We start from the raw sequence: 16,649 nt of genomic DNA, 5'->3' as shown, positions 1-16,649 counted from the left end.
GTATCACATAGGATGTTGGAGAAACATTGAATGAACTTTGATTGAATTTACCCTGTTTAATCGCATCATGACGCTGACATATTGCGTCAGTTCAACTGACCGAAAAATGTTTTGCCGCTGATTTTCGTTTGTACTCAGCATCTGATGCCTCTCATGTCAGTGTCCAACAATAGTCGGCCGGCATTGATGGATTCCAGTTGCCCTGAAACCCCTTTTCCACGGTTGCCATGTCCTGGGGAAACCTTCCACCATGTTTGTCACTGACAGCACTGAGATCAGCCAGGAAGGAGTCCGAATGTGAATGCAGAAAATGAATTTTTAATGACATGTTGCACTCCTTTGTATGCTTGAAGTAGACTTAAAATATGACAGGAAATCACAAAAATAAGTTATATCTAAGAAACGGTATGTGATAGGAAAATTTGAAGATGATTTTCGTGATCAGCAGCCCCAAATCCATAAAATACACCCAAAAGTGTTGAGGAAGCAAAATCTTCATTGTCCAGTGTGGGTTCAGCGTCAACAATCCCATTAACAATCCAGGTTCCATTTTCTAATCATCACTGCAAAGCCTGTAATTAAAATACTTTCAACTGACTTCAGGTGGATGAAGCATGATTGGCTGCTATTTTTAAGGAATATCTGAGATCAGCTTTTAGCCCAGCAGAATAATGTTTGAAGTGAAATGTTTACACTGTCCTTCTGCAGTAAGCAGCTTCAATGAAGAAATAGATTTGAGTTGCCAATTTTACAAGGAAAAGGGTAAACAGACCAGGACTCCTGCTTCAGATCAGTGATGTTTAAACCATAAGCAAACAAACTTCCATCAAGGCAACAGCAAACTTTCTGTGTGAACTTTAACAAACATTTCTTCCAGCATTTCTGTTTTGTTTCAGATTCTGCTGTTTTACTTGTTTTCCATTTAACGCCACAGTTTTTGTTTGTGGCTTTACCTTCTTCTCCTTCAAGTAGTATCCGATGGCAAAATTCCTGTCTCCCGTTTCCTTCTCTGACTGAAACCTCAATCATGGAAATAAAAATACACTATTAGTGATACAGAAAAACCTCTTAATACCATACCCCCTCAAAATTGATCAGCAAACTCCAAGATCTGGGACTCAACACCCCACTGTGTAATTGCATCCTGGATTTCCTCACCTCCAGACCCCAATCAGTAAGGATTGGTGAACACATCTCCTTCACAATCTTCATCAACACAGCACTGCATTCTTAGCCACCTGCTCTACTCACTTTACACCTCTGACTGTGTGGCTCAGTATGAGAACACCACTATATACAAATTTACTGATGATACCACGGTAGTGGCTCTGTATACAAAGGGGGCAATGAGTTGGCATAGAGGAGCGTAGAAGAGATTTGATAGAGGTATTTAAAATTACGAGGGTTGCAGGCAGATTAAAGGTAGGTAGACTTTTTCCACTGAGGGTAGGTGAGATACAAACTAGAGAACATGGGTTAAGGGTGAAAGACCACTGCTCTATTGTTACTGAAATATTGTGCTTGAGAAAAATTGTCATTGGCCCATTTCCTTTGGAGTTCTGAAACCGTGCACATAACGAGTCCATGAGGGACGATTAAAACAGTAGTTTTCAAATTTTTTCTTCCCACCCACGTCCAACCTTATGCAATCTCTTACTAATCAGAGCACCGATGACATAGGGATTACTTAAGTGGTATATGAATGGAAAGAAAATGTTTGAAAACCACTGGTCTAGATGGTGTGACAATCAAGAATGGGACTTAAATCCTCGATCTGATTCAAGATTATTTCTGAACAAAACTGAAAATGGGTAGCAAGCTCTCCAGTAAAACAATACTCCTTGCTAAGGTTTAATATCAAATTATCAGTGAACATTGGAGGCTCTGGATGGATCTTTGGAGACAGGAATGGAGGTTGGCACTTACGTGGCATTGCTGAACCCCACATATTCATTTCCGGCCATCTTATTGAGGAAGTGCATAACCTGTGGAAAGGAAAATAAACTTAGAACCAGTGTGCTATTTCTAAGAGGTAAAGTCTCTTGATGCAGGGTTTAATCATAATTGGAGTTCAGACTAAGTGAAACTAAGTGAAACACTGACGTACGTGAACTATTATTGTGAGATTTCATCATAATGGTGAATACAGATATTTTATAGCAAATGACACGTGTTAAATGTGCATCATGAATTGTATTTTATGGATTGTACAAGATAACATTGAAATTATGTTATCATTGTGGAGCCTTTGCACCCTCTCTCGAAGGTTACTGGAATTTTCCTTGTTCATTCTTCTAAACAGCCAAACTTACCAGAAGTAGGCCTCATTTTAAACAAAATACCCCATCACACCAGCTTTTTGGTAGTCAGCTGAATGGCCATTGGGTTTTCTGCTACCAGGTTAAAAAGTCTCTGGATAAATGGTCACCTCTTTTGTGCTGTTGGAATACTTACACAGTCAAACTTCTCTGCTTTGTTTGCTCCAGGCTGCAAGTACAAGAGTGAAAAGGTGTATTAAAACTATTCCTTTATTTACAACTCATAAAATGCTTTTGGAGTGTCATCTACCAGTATATTTATAATGTAGGAAATACACCAGCAATCTTATGGAAAACAAAATCTCACAAAAAACAATTAAGTAAGGACTGGATACTTTGTTCTTAATGAAAGTGGCGGAGGATAACATTTTGATTAAGGACTCTGGGATATCATTCATACCCATCTTTGAATTGGGATCTTTTATGTACATCTATGGAGAATAGGTGGCCATTGTTTCATATGGCTCCTCAAATAGAGAGACAAGAAAAGGAATACATAGAAGCAATTTCAGGTCAATTTTGTGTCTGCACGTATCCAATTGTCTGGGTTGCTGCAGAACTTGCCCACAACACAAGTGAACAGATGCTGCGATGTGTTCAACGAAACACAAATGTAAACAAGTTTCAGAACTTGAAGATTGCCATAGTGATGTGGATATGCAGCTAAAGGGTTCGTGACAAAGAGAAAAGTTTATGCAATGTCAGTCCGTTTGGTTTCTGATTATCAGGTATTATTTCCTGACTAACTGCAGGTTGTGTCAGCATCCCACTAAATGTATTTACCCTCCTTTAATCTGCCTGCTTGTCACTCTGCCTAAATGGAAACCAGTCTTACTCCGCAGTTTATTTGCTGCCTGAATAAACTTCACGATTGCCTGGAAAGGGGATTAACAGCTGCTGTAAGAAGGGAAGAATTAGTGCACTTCTCAAGCATGTTTTCCACCTATATTCTTTAAATTATTGAAGGGAGCTATTTATTATTCAGACATGGTGGGTCACAGGCTTCAAATTAGCTCAGAGCCACAGTTCCAGCACTGCTGTATTGCAAAAGGATGGAAGAGGAGATTAGTCAGGAACATAAGAACATTCTTATGTACAGGAGCAGGAGGCGGCCATCCGGCCCGTCGAGCCTGCTCCACCATTCAATGTGACCATGGCTGATCTGATGATGGGCTCATCTCCACCAACCTGCCTTTTCCCCACATCCCTTAATTCCCTGACTATGTAAAAATCTATCCAACTTGGTCATAAATATATTTACTGAGGTCGCCTCCGCTGCTTCAATGGGCATTGAATTCCACAGATTGATCACCCTCTTGGAAAAGCAATTCCTCCTCATCTCCATCCTAAATCTACTCCCCTGGATCTTGAGGCTATGCCCCCTAGTTCTGCTCTCCCCCACCAATGGGAACAACTTATCTACCTCTATCTTATCTATGCCTTTCATATAAAATTATGTTTCTACAGGATCCCCTCTCATAAATCCCAGCAAGTACAGTCTCAGACTACTCCATCTCGCCTCATAGGCTAATTCCCTCATCTCTGGAATCAACCTGGCAAACCCCCTCTCCACTACCTCCAAAGTCAGTCCATCCTTCCTCAAGTAAGGAGACCAGAGCTGCATGCAGTTCTCCAGATGCAGCCACACCAGGACCTTGTGTGACTGCAGCATAACCTCCCTGCTCCTAAATTCAATCCCTCTAGCATTGAAGGTCAATGTTCCATTTGGAAATAGGGTCCTTGACTGATTCCTCATGCCCAGTCCAGAGTTAGTGGGGTAAGTTGGCCTTACAGGGTGTCAGTATTCTTTTACAGATCTTCAGTGTAAATTTGGGGAATTCTTTTTATTAGCTGGACATTTACTGAAAGTAACCTCCTTCCAGCAAAGGAGGAGGATGAGGGATGATCTTCTAGAGGTGTATAAAATCACAAGAGATTTAGCAGGAATTTTTTAAACAAAGTGTATGGAATGGGTTGCCAGAGGAGGTGGTTGAGGCAGGTACTATAGCAATGTTTAAGAAACATTTGGATGGATCTATGGATAGGATGGGTTGGGAGGGATATGGGCCAAATGCAGGCAGGTGGGACTAATGTAGGTGGGACATTTTGGTCGGTGTGGGCAAGTCAGGCCAAAGGGCCTGTTTCCACACTGGGTGACTCAATGACTCTTAAGACAAAAATGTATTGAAAAATTGCTCTTTTTCCTTGTCTTTTCAAGAAAGTGGAAAATTCACTGTTTATTCTCAGTGCCTTCATATCACCAAAGTATAACATCATTTCTGAAGCAAAGAGGAGGAACTCAGGAGGTCAGACTGCAACCATGGGTAGAAATAGCCAGTCAATGTTTCATTAACTTCATTGACCACCTCCACCCTATCACTACTGCAGAAAGGGATGAGATTATGGAAGGATTGTCTACTGAGTCAGTGTGGGTTGATGTCAGAAATAGGAAGGGAGTGATCACTCTTTTTGTACTGGACCACTGAGGAGTGGAGAAGTTGGCAGATTTGAAGAAGGTGCAGAAAAAGCAGTGTTGTTGTCATGGGAGACTTCAACTTCCCAAATAGTGACTGGCACCTCCTTACTACAATACTGACAGTATATGGACAAGCCAACTGGAGGAGAGGCCTTTCTGGATCTAGTACTGGGTAGTGAAACTGGTCAAGGGACAGACCTCTCAGTGGGGAGCATTTTGGAGACCGTGATCACAACTCTCTGACCTTTCACATAGTTCTGGACAAGGATAGGAGTAGACAAAATGGGAAGGTGCTTAATTGGGGAAGGGATCATTATGATGGGATCAGGTAGGAACTGGGAATAGATGTTCTCAGGGAAGTGCACAGCAGAAATGTGGAGTGCGTTCAGGTACCACTTGTGCGGGGTCATGGATAGGAAAAAGATGGTAGGGTAAAGGAGCCATGGTTGATGAGAGAAGTGGGACAACTGGTAAAGCGGAAGAAAGAAACAGACATAAAGATTTATGAAGCAAAAGTCAGGAAGGGCTCATGAAAATTATATGGTAACCAGGAAGGAACTTAAGAATGGACATGGGAGAGCTGGAAGGAGGCATGAGAAGGCCTTGACAAGTCAGATTAAGGAAAACCTTAAGACCTTTTACATATACGTGAAGAACAGGAGGATGATCAGAGTGAGGGTAGGATTGAATAGGGATAAAGGGGGGAACATGTGTCTGGAGGCAAAGGAGGTCGGGAAAAATACTGCATTTTAGTGTAGAGGGATTTTAGAGGGATCTTGGTGAATGTGAGGTCAGTGTAGAACAGGCTAATGTAGCATGTTGAGGTTAAGAAAGAAGAAGTGTTGGTGCTTCTGAAAACATTTGGACAGGTAAGTCCCCAGGACCAGATGGGTTATACCCTGGGTTATTATAGGAAGCAAAGGAAGAGATTATTGAGGTGTTGACGATAATCAAACTTGAAGGCAGAGTACATGGTTAACAATAGGATTCTTAGCAGTTTGGAGGAAGAGAGAGATCTTGGGAGCCAGATTCATAGATCCCTCAAGGTTGCTGCACATTGATAGGGTAGTTAAGAAGGTGTATTGTGGGGTGACCTTCATTATTTGGCGGATTGAATTCAAGGACCATGAGGTGATGTTGCAACTCTGGTCAGACCACACTTGGACTATTGCATTCAGTTTTGGTGGCCTCATTATAAGAAGGATATGGAAGCTATGGAGTGGATGCAATGGAGATTTACTAGAATGTTGCCTGGATTGGAGAACATGTCTTATGAAGAAAGGTTGAGCAAGCTGGGGCTTTTCCCGTTGAAGTGACAGAGCATGAGAGGTGACTTAATAAAGGTATGTAAGATTATGAGGGGAATAGATAAGGTGGACAGCCAGCACCTTTTTCCCAGGGCAGCAATGGCCAATACCAGAGTAGATCTGTTTAAGGTGAGAGGAGGAAAGACTAGGAAACTCAGAGGCAAGTTTTCTTTTTACAGAGAATGGTGGGTGCCTGGAAATGCAATGCTGGGGTTGGTGGTGGAGGCTGGTACATTCAAAAGACACTGAGATCAGCACATGGATGTAATAAAAAGAGAGGGTTATGGGTGTGAAGTTGGGAAGGTTTAGGTCAGTGGTTTTCAACCATTTTTTCCACTCATTTACCACCTATGCCCATTGGTGCTCTGTGGTTAGTAAGGGATTACTTAAGGTGGAATGTGAATGGAAATAAAAAGGTTATGAACCACTGGGATAGATTGTTATGGAAGAGGTTTATGTGGGTCAGCACAATATTGTGGAATAAAGGTCCTGTTCTGTAATCAATTATTTGACTGTATATGGCTCTGTGCACTGACTGGTTTTGGTAACTTTTGGAAAAAAAATAGGTAAACAAATTATTCGGATTCACCTGCAATATCATTCTCATTCACTAGCATTGTTTTCACCTCAACTTGGTTAGGATTTTCTCTCAGAATCCCACTGAGATGAGGAATTCACCAAATTGGAATTCTTGTCGTTGAACTCACATCTGATTGTAACAGACCCCCAACAGCATTGGACTGATTTCCCCATGTGATACATCTACCTTAGGTTTCCAACCTTGTACCAGGTATTACAAATTGAAAAAGGGCCGATTGTGGCATTATTACATTAACACCAGTAACTGACTCTTAGCTCGTTTATCTGATAAGGTTGCTTCTGACAGCGAGTAGGTAGTACAACAATATTATAATGGTACCTTTGAAGATACTATGTGACAAAATCAGGGTCAAACAGCCCCACAAATAATGACTTACTGGCAGAGTTAAGTAATGCTGCAATGGCCCTATTTAACTTGGTTCTTCATTCAGTCTCTGTCTCAGTTGCCATTTTATCTTACCTTGATAAGAGAAGTTATAACGATTGCACCTGCATTTACCATCGGATTATGGGGTTTATCTAAAGAAAACAGAGAATGTTTGAATTAATAGTGTGAAGTGATTTTGAAATGTTCTAAATTTAAGTGAATTAAATTAAATATCACTGAATTTTTAACCTTTTGGATTCCATGTCCCTGTTTTCAAGGACCACCAACAAGCACATATACTCCATGTCCCTGTTTTCAGGGACCACCAACAAGCTCATATACTCTGTGTCCCTGTTTTCAGGGACCACCAACAAGCTCATATACTCCATGTCCCTGGTTTCAAGGGCCACCAACAAGCGAATAGACTCCATGTCCCTGTTTTCAGGGACCATCAACAAGTGCATATACTCCGTGTCTCTGTTTTCAGGGACCACCAACAAGCACATATACTCCATGTCCCTGTTTTCAGGGACCACCAACAAGCACATATACTCCATGTCCCTGTTTTCAGGGACCACCAACATGGCTAGAGTCTAAAGGGTTAATATTGTATGGATTGTCTTTGTTTCCACTTTGGTGACCAATGCACAGACATCTTTCACTAATACCACCTCATTAAGTCTCCATTGCCAATGCCCAAAGATGTGTTTATTTGGATATAATAGACCACAGGCTTTTACAATATAATTTCGAACACTCAAGACATGACAGATGGTGACTCTTTTAGCACAACTGGTAATATTAAAAACACAGCAAGGTGAAGCATTGTTTATTTTCCTGCTTCATACAAAAACATAGATGCCATATGGGCCCTTTGAGATTTTCATGCTTCACATTTCGCTGATCATTTTCTTTGTAATGTTCAAATTTCAAGTTCTTGATGCAGTTCTTTTCTCTTGATAACAGGTGTATAATTAGTTCTATAATTCCACAATAAATGAAAACTATAGCAACAGACTATGTACAGGTGAGATGAATCTCCTTTGTGTATTCTGTTGCCAAGAGTAGATGGATCCATGTCCCCTGAGCCTGTCAATTTGGCTGTTAGGGTGCTTATTGGAGCACTTGTTTGTTGCTATGATACTTGCCTTCCTCATTCAAAAAGACTTTATTGAACCGTAGTCCACTGGGTTCCTTGCCCACGTACTGGTGAACATAGTCAGTGCTAAACTCGTTAACTGCAATCGCATACTCCAGTGGCTTGATACAAGATTGTAAGCAGAAGGGGATTTTGGTATCTCCAATGGAGTGTCTGGAGTGAGCAAAATGTAGTACAAATTGGTTAGATCCAGGTCGGGTAAATTAATAATATAACAATTACAACACAGAAACAGGCCAGTTCAGCCCTTCTAGTCCATGCCGAACACCTTCTCCCACCTAGTCCCGTTGACCTGCACCCACCCCATAACCCTCCATACCTCTCTCGTTTATATACCTATCCAACTTTTCCTTAAATAGTAATATCGAACCCGCATTTACCACTTTGGCCGGAAGCTCATTCCACACACCCTCTGAGTGAAGAAAATCCCCCTCATGTTTTCCCTAAACTTTTCCCCCTTCAATCTCAATCCATGTCCTCTTGTATGAATCTCCCTCACTCTCAATGGAAAAAGCCTGTCTGTCCCCTTCATAATTTTAAATACCTCTATCAAATCACCCCTCAATCTTCTACACTCCAGGGAATAAAGTCCCAGCCTGCTCAACCTTTCCCTGTAACTCAAACCCTGAAACCCAGACAACATTCTTGTAAATCTCCTCTGCACTCTCTCTATTCTGTTTATATTCTTCCTATAATTTGGCGACCAAAACTTCATGCAATATTCCAAATTTGGTCTCACCAATGCCCTACAACTTCAACATGACATCACAATCCTGTACTCAATATTCTCTGATTTATGAAGGCCAACATACCAAAAGCTTTCTTCATCACCTTATCTACTTGTGACTCCACTTCCAGGGAATTAAGTACCAGAATCCCTAAACCCCTTTGTTCTACTGCCCTCCTCAATTATCTACCATTTAACCTTTGCTGACCTTTGCTGATTAGTCCTTCCAAAATGTAGCACCTCACTCTTATCACTATTAAACTCCACCTGCCAACTTCCAGCCCACTCTTTTATATCCCCCTCCAAGCTTTAATGACCTTCTTCATTGTCCACAACACCACCAATCTTCGCAACATCTGCATACTTACTAATTCAATTTACCATCCTGTTATCCAGATCATTAATATATATATGACAAACAACGGACCCAGTACTAATCCCTCAGGCACTCCACTAGTACTGGCCTCCAATTTGACAAACAGTTTTCCACCACTACTCTCTGGCATCTCCCATCCAACCATCATTGAATCCATTTCACTACTTCAACATTTATTTACAAAAATAACATTAAAATCTGTCTGATTTTAATTTGCTTTTCACCCAGGTAATTATGATCAGCATTATATTGCAGAATCTTTTAACTTAGATATTTGTCATTTTCTTTTTTTTTGGTAATATTTTACTTTATAAATATATTTAACAATAAACAACCATACCAAATAGAAAACATTGAGAAAACCCCTCCCTCCAACCCTCCCCTCTGTATGTCCAATTAAACAGAGAAAAAAAATGAAGAAAAAGAAAAAAAAATTCCGATTGTCAGTGCGTATAGTAAAACACAAAGAAACACGATAATACCACAATGTTATAGTCTTTACACTAGCGACTCTAACCCTATGATGGTGCCAGTGAAGGGCCTATATGCTATAAAGCTGCCAGATTTTTAGGAAGGTGCTATATGCCTTCCTGAGATTGTATGTGACCTTTTCAAAGGTAATGCAGCTGTTCATTTCCAAAGACCACCTATCAATGAGGAGATGGGAGTCAGATTTCCATGTTACTGCTATACATTTCCTGGCCACACACAAGGCAATTTCTGTGAATTTAATTTGGAGATTAGTTAGTGATCTACCAACACTTTAAAGTTTCCCAGAAGACAGGGCTCTGGGTCTACTGGGAAGTTAGGGTGTCACAAAGGTCATGCCAGAAGGGTCTCACCTGCATGCAATTTGTCATTTTCTTCATCCTAATTAATGCAATGAATCTCATCTAAACAGTTTCACAACACTTTAACAAAACAACAGCAGATCAAGGAGGCCCTCCATTACCTCCTCAAGAGCCTGCTGGCATGTATTACAAAAACTACTAGCAATGATTAACACAACTATGGACAAAGTGACTACACGTAGAACAGGAAGATCTCGTGCACTGATCCATCAGGCTTGATTGGAGTGAGTGAGCAAATTTAAGTTCTTGGGAGTCACTATCTCAGACGATTTTTCCTGGATCCAACACACAAATATTGTCGTTGTGACAGTATATAGATATGTTTTTGGGAGATAAATTAGGGCAGGGTTTTTTAGTATAGGTCACATACAAACACTTTAAAACAGATTTTATTTAAAATACTGGAACTCTGCTCATGCTATATATGTTGGCCCCAGAGCCTTTGCAAAAGCTTTGGAGAATGCCCAAGAGACTTCATTAATGGATTGTTGTTTACAAAAAGGCAACAGATGAAAGAGCTTGTCGGAGCCACAGATTGTCTGGAGTGGAACTTGCTGTTCTGAGAGGATCATGTGGTTTTGCAAGCAAAGAGAGTCAAACAGGTTTTTCTCTGAGAGACTGACAGAGACAGAGATCAGTTCTGCAGTCTTACAATCAGCAACAGCAACTGGGACTGGAACAGGACAAGCTGACAAGCTTGTGGAAAACCCCATTTAGAAGATAGGTTGTGAGTTCTTAGTTCAGCCTGGTCAAAGCCCTTGTGGTTCATGCAAGAGGAGAGAACTGGCTCTCTAATGTTTCACTTGAAATAAGAGAAACAAAAAGGAAATCTGTGGTACCTCAAAGAAAGAGGTTATCATCTGGAGAACCCTGAGGGGGAAAATTTATTTGGGAAGACACTGAAGTGGCTGATTAAAAAGGAATCATTTGTGGGTGTCAGCGTACAACAAATCTCTCTCTGTAAACCAACAAGAACTTTCCTAAGCAGTAACCATTTACCTTTCAAGCACCAAAGCCTGGTGAACTATATAAATGTTAAATTCTGTGCACAGTATAAGAATTTCCCACAACCAGTGAACTTGGAGGAGTGAGAAGTGAGATTGGACTGCAAATCAAAGAACTTTGCTGAACTTAACACACACATTACAAACACGTGCGCTTAGAATTAGAAGGGGGTTGTTAGGTTAGTTAAGTCAATAGTGATAAGTTAAAGTTTATCTGTTTGCATGTTTAAAGATAATTAAAAGCAACTTCTGTTTAAGTAACCATTTGCCTTGGTGAATATCTATTGCTGCTGGGTTTTGGGATCTTCTGGGCTCGTAACATCATGAACAAAGCATGTCAGTGCCTCTACTTCCTCAGGAGCTTGTGGAGGTATGGTACGACATCAGAAACTGCCAAATTTCCACAGAGATGTGGAGGAAAGTGTGCTGACCAGCTACATCACAGTCTGATATGGGGACACCAATACCCCTGAGTGTAAAGCCCTGCAAAAGGTAGTGGGCACAGCCCAGGACATCACAGGCAAAACCTTCCCCACCATCAAGAACATCTACAGGGTTTTATTCATCAGTTATATTTAACACCATATAAGAAAAAAAATTGAATCAGACTCTAACAGATTTAGGTTTTAGATATGGACAGTAATTTTTTTTACATTTTTGCATTCTACTTGAAAGAGTCCTAAAGTTAAACATTTTTGGTTAGAAATAGGTACCTTATTGGAACAAATAATGAGGATTAAGTTCCCATTGGATCCAATGTTACTTCTACTGAGTGATGTTAAGGGTGTTGAACCTAAGTTGAAATTGACTAAGTATCAAGTGAAGTCTGCTCAAATTGCTTTAGCAATAGCAAGAAAATGTATTGCCATAACTTGGAAGTCTCATACAGATCTGGGTATAGAACAATGGCATGCTGATTTAATTTAAGAGACAAATATCATATATTTGGCAAGATATGGAGCCCATATTTACAAAATATGGGTGTAAATATTCTGACATTCCATTTCTCCTTAAGATCTCAGAACACTAATTTAAAAAAAAGATCTCAGAACACTATAAGAAACTTTAAAGTAATAGGTACTTCTGTTGAGAGTCTCTTGTCCCATTTTTTTTTAGTAGGGGGATAGAGGGGGAGGGGATGTATTATAGGGATGGGGGGGTTCTTTTTTCTTTTTATATGCCACATGTATTTGTATTGATTTGTATTATTTTTAATAATGTGTATTCTTTTATGTGGTTCTAAATTTATAAACAAAGTAATAAAAAACATCAACACCAATGGTTCTCAACCTTTTTCTTCCCACTCACATCCCACTTTAAGTAATCCCTATCCCATAGGTGCTCTGTGATTAGTAAGGGGTTGCATACAGTGGGATGTGGGTGGGAGAAAAGGTAGAAAACCACTGTTTTAATCGTCCCTAATTGACTCGTTATGTGCACCGTTTCATAACTCCAAAGGAAATGGGTCAATGACAATTTTTCTCAAGCAAAATATCTCAGTAACAATTTGGTCTAGAGCAGTGGTTCTCAACCTTCCCCTCCCACTTACATCCCACCTTAACCAATCCCTTACTAATCACAAAGCACCAATGCCATAGGGATTACTTAAAGTGGGATGTAAGTGGAAAGAAAAAGTTTGAGAACCATTGATCAACAGGGAATGCTGCCGTCAAAGAGCAGCAGCAATTATCAAGGACCCACACCACCCAACACACATTCTGTTCTCACTGCTACCATCAGGAAAGAGGTCTGGATGCCACAAGTCAGGAACAGCTGCTCCTCCTCCACCATCAGACTCCTCAACAACAAACTCAATCAGGGATTCATTTAAGGGCTTGTACTTGTGCACTTTATTGATATTTTGTATTTTTTCTCTTTGTATTGCAGTCGATTTGTTTACATTTATTTATTTGTTTACATGTGTGTGTTGAGTACAGTTTTGTTTTTGCACTACCACTAAGTGGTAATTCTACCTGACCTGCAGGGAAAAGAATCTCAGGGTTGTATGTGATGTCATGTATGTACCCTGACAATAAATCTGAAATTGAAATCTGAATCAGGCATTCAGCTTCCCAAGTAGTATCCAAAAAATTTTTCTCTACTATGCCTTATGTAATCCATTGTGTTGTTAATATTTATGGGGTCTAACAGGGAGGCTATCCTTCAGCCAGGGTTCTTACTTCCATTCCTGAGGGGATTCAAGATAATACTTGGTACTTTGAGATATGTCTTCCAGGTGGTTTCAAAGTGATAATGATGACTGTCACAATCGCACTGTGATAAATATTTGTATTTGGTCATTTTAAAGGTTACCTCTGTCCGTCTACTGTACAGAGAGAAACCCCCCAGAGATCAGGACTGAACTTGGCCAGTTGTGGGATGTAGTCTGCAACCTGTGAACAATACAGTTGCTTTAAACTTGATTACGAGAGAAATAACAGCAACTCATTAATACATGCAGTACACAAGAGCACTGGAGAAACTCAGCAGACCACCCAGCTTCTTTAGGAACCAAAGGGTGACCAATGTTTCGGGCCTGGGCCCTTCGTCAGGAATATGGAAAAAGAGGTAGATGTCTGTATTTAAAGGTGGGGGGAAGGAGGAGAGGAGAGAAGGGAGGAAGGGGAAGGAGCAGAGGCTCATAGGTAAGAGTTCATAGGTGGGAGGGTAGAAGAAAAAGAAGCTGAAGCGATGGAGGATGACAGCAGAGGGCTAAGAAGGGAAGGGGATGGGGAGCTAGAGGAATGGAGACAAAGGGATATGGAAAGTAAGAGACTAGGAGAGAGGGAGGGGGAAGATGGAGCTTGGGGCTTGTAGGATGGTCCAAGAGCTCCCCGAGGAAAAGAGAATAAAGGATAGATATAAAAAGATACCCTAAAATAAAGACTCCAAAAAGAAGGAAGACAACCAAGAATGTGAATAGAATAAAGACTGAGAAGGGAAAGAAAAAAGGTGGGAAAAACAAAGAGACAGGATGGAAAAAGAGACTCACCACATAGTGGAGGTAGAGAGGCTGACCCAGGGCCTAGCGGAACGTTGGCAGCGAGCACCATGACAACAGAGCCCCAAATCTTCCCGAGGGAATGGGACTCGCCAAGGAGGGAGAGACAGGATGGCCCCGATAAGGTTGGATCTCGAGGGGGCCGAGAGAAGGACACGACCAAAGTGGCAGGAGCGACGTTGGGCATGGGAGAGGCGAAGGCCCGAGGTCACGGGGACCGAGCTGAGGAGGAGCTGAAGGCAACACAGGCAACGATGGGAGGGCTGTCGGGGGCGAGAGATTCGGAAACCCAAGGTAGGGGGAGTCAAGTCAAGGTGGAGTCAGGAGCAACACTGGTGGCCGTGGAGAGAAAGATCCCATGGGCTGGAAGAAAAAGTCAAATTAAAGACAAGGACTTACCTGATAAGGTCGCTCCAACCGGTGGGCGCAAAGAGGTCGGGTCCAAGGCGTCAGAGGGCATTCAAGGTGTTGGGCCTGGAGGACTCCAGGACTTTCAGTGGGAAAGTAACGTGGCAGGGTGGCCTGGAGTTGGAAAGTGAAGCGGAGGAAGAGGAAAGCGAGGTGGAGGAGGAGGATGAAGAGGAAGAGGAAGAACGAGGGAGTAAAAGAAGAACATTACAGAGAGGTGAAAGACAGATAAAGGGGGCAGAAGGCCTCATGCCTTTTGCCAGAGAGAGACTGGAGGCCAATGACCAAATAAAAAGAACTTTGAAGACACTAGTGGCAGGGTAGGGTGCAATCAGAGAAAGGCTGGATAACTTGACAGAAAGGGTATTTGAAACAAAAGAGAGAGTTGAGAGAGTGGAAGAAAGATTGGATAAGAGAGAGAACAAAATGGATGTGTGGGAAAGGGATAGGGTGAGGATGTGGGAGAAGATAGATACCTTAGAAAACATCAGCAGGAGGAATAATGTTCAGATTGTGGAGGTGAAGGAGGGTACACAGGGGAGAGAGACATGGTGGTGTTCTGAAAAAATTGTTCCCAAATATACTGGGGAGGGAACAAATTGAAATTAATCTAAGAATAGAATGGGCCCACTGGTCTCGAACCACCACCCCCCCCCCCCACCCCACCCACTCTATGCTCTATCCTGGTAAGGTTCCTTCGCTACGAGGATAGAGAGAGGATTTTGCGGGCAGTAGTGGTGGGTGCAAAGGGTGGAATGTGAGGGGGAGAAGGAGCACGGCGCTATTAAAACACAGGAGGGAATTTGATCCAGTTAAAAAGAGCCTTAAACAATAAGGAATTGAGTTTTCCCTCCTTCACCCGGCAACACTGAACATCGTAAGGGTGGGAGGGGAAAGAAAGTTTTTTAAGGATCCAAGAGAGGCAATGGACTTTGTAAGAACCCTGGCACTGCTTCAGGATTAAATGTAAATAATCAGGGGAAAGATGGACTGTAAATATTGTAATTGCGATGAATACGAGGGGGGATTTTTTTTCATTGTGTTACTGTTTAAAGATGAATATATATTAGAAGTAAGAATGAATACAGGGAGCTTAAAGAAAGGGAGGGAGGTAGAAATGATAGATAGATGCATTGGGCATGTCTCAAAATGGTGGGGGGATTGGTACCAATAGCTTGGTTATTGGTGCCTGGGGTGGGGTAAGATAAACTGGGAGGGGGAAAAGAAGGGGTGGGGGAATTTATGGGGTGTTTTTCGTTTTGTTATCGATGTAATTTAATTGACTGTACTTTCAGTTATATGAGAGTGGGGGGGAGAAATAAATACAGACTCTGTGTGTTACAGGAATGTTAAAAAAGATGATAATGTTTGTCTGACGAGTCTATGAAAATTAAAATAAAATATTGAAAAATAAAGAGACCAGGGGAGAGGGTTAATGGAAACCGACGAAGTCAATGTTAATGTTGTCTAGTTGGAAGATGCCCAGAAGGAATATTAGGTGTTGTTCCTCCAGTTTGGGGATGCATGAGGCCATGGACAGATGTGTTGGTGTGGGAATGGGGTGTGAAATTGAAATAGTTGGCCACTGGGAGGTCACCGTTATTGCAGCAGACAGAGCGAAAGTGCTCGACAAAGCGATCTCCCAGTCTTCATCCAGTCTCTACGTTGGAGAGAAGGCCAGAATGGGAGAACCAGATGCAGAAGATGACCCCTGCAATTCACAGTTGAAGTCATGCTTCAGTGGGAAGGCCCAGAATGGTGGTGAGGGAAGAAGTGTGGGTGCCAGTGTAGCATTTCTTGCAGTCACATGGGTAGGTACCAAGGGCATGATTAGTGAGAAGGGTGGAGTGGATGAGGGAGTCATGGAAGGAGCAGTCCCTGTGGAAGGCGGAGAGGAGGGGTGAGAGAGGAAGATGTGACTGGTGGTGGGATCACGTAGGAGGTGGCCGAAATTGGGAAATATGTTGGGTGCGGAGGCTGGTGAGATGGGAGGTGAGGAGAGAGACAAAGAACTGGTGAGCTCAAGAGTGGAATTAGTCATCCAAGGCCAGATTA

General features: G+C 41.8%; 1 protein-coding gene across 2 annotated transcripts in view; it reads right to left on the bottom strand.

Moving 5' to 3' along the window:
• The window catches only part of LOC138747307 (glutaminase kidney isoform, mitochondrial-like), a 52,664-nt gene that overhangs the window by 15,745 nt on the left and 20,270 nt on the right, over nucleotides 1–16,649 (bottom strand). For both annotated transcript variants that reach the window (XM_069906402.1, XM_069906403.1), the window contains 6 exons: nucleotides 13,499–13,578; nucleotides 8,217–8,380; nucleotides 7,162–7,220; nucleotides 2,455–2,487; nucleotides 1,927–1,985; nucleotides 954–1,020 (listed from right to left, as the gene is read on the bottom strand). In XM_069906402.1, the coding sequence (XP_069762503.1) occupies nucleotides 954–1,020; nucleotides 1,927–1,985; nucleotides 2,455–2,487; nucleotides 7,162–7,220; nucleotides 8,217–8,380; nucleotides 13,499–13,578 (462 nt within the window). The remainder of the gene's footprint in view (nucleotides 1–953; nucleotides 1,021–1,926; nucleotides 1,986–2,454; nucleotides 2,488–7,161; nucleotides 7,221–8,216; nucleotides 8,381–13,498; nucleotides 13,579–16,649) is intronic.

The sequence above is a fragment of the Narcine bancroftii genome, chromosome 12 (genome assembly GCF_036971445.1).
Source record: "Narcine bancroftii isolate sNarBan1 chromosome 12, sNarBan1.hap1, whole genome shotgun sequence".
NCBI classification, from domain to species: Eukaryota; Metazoa; Chordata; class Chondrichthyes; order Torpediniformes; family Narcinidae; genus Narcine; species Narcine bancroftii.
Note: the sequence above shows the minus strand (reverse complement) of the source record. Positions and strands in the feature narration are given on the sequence as shown.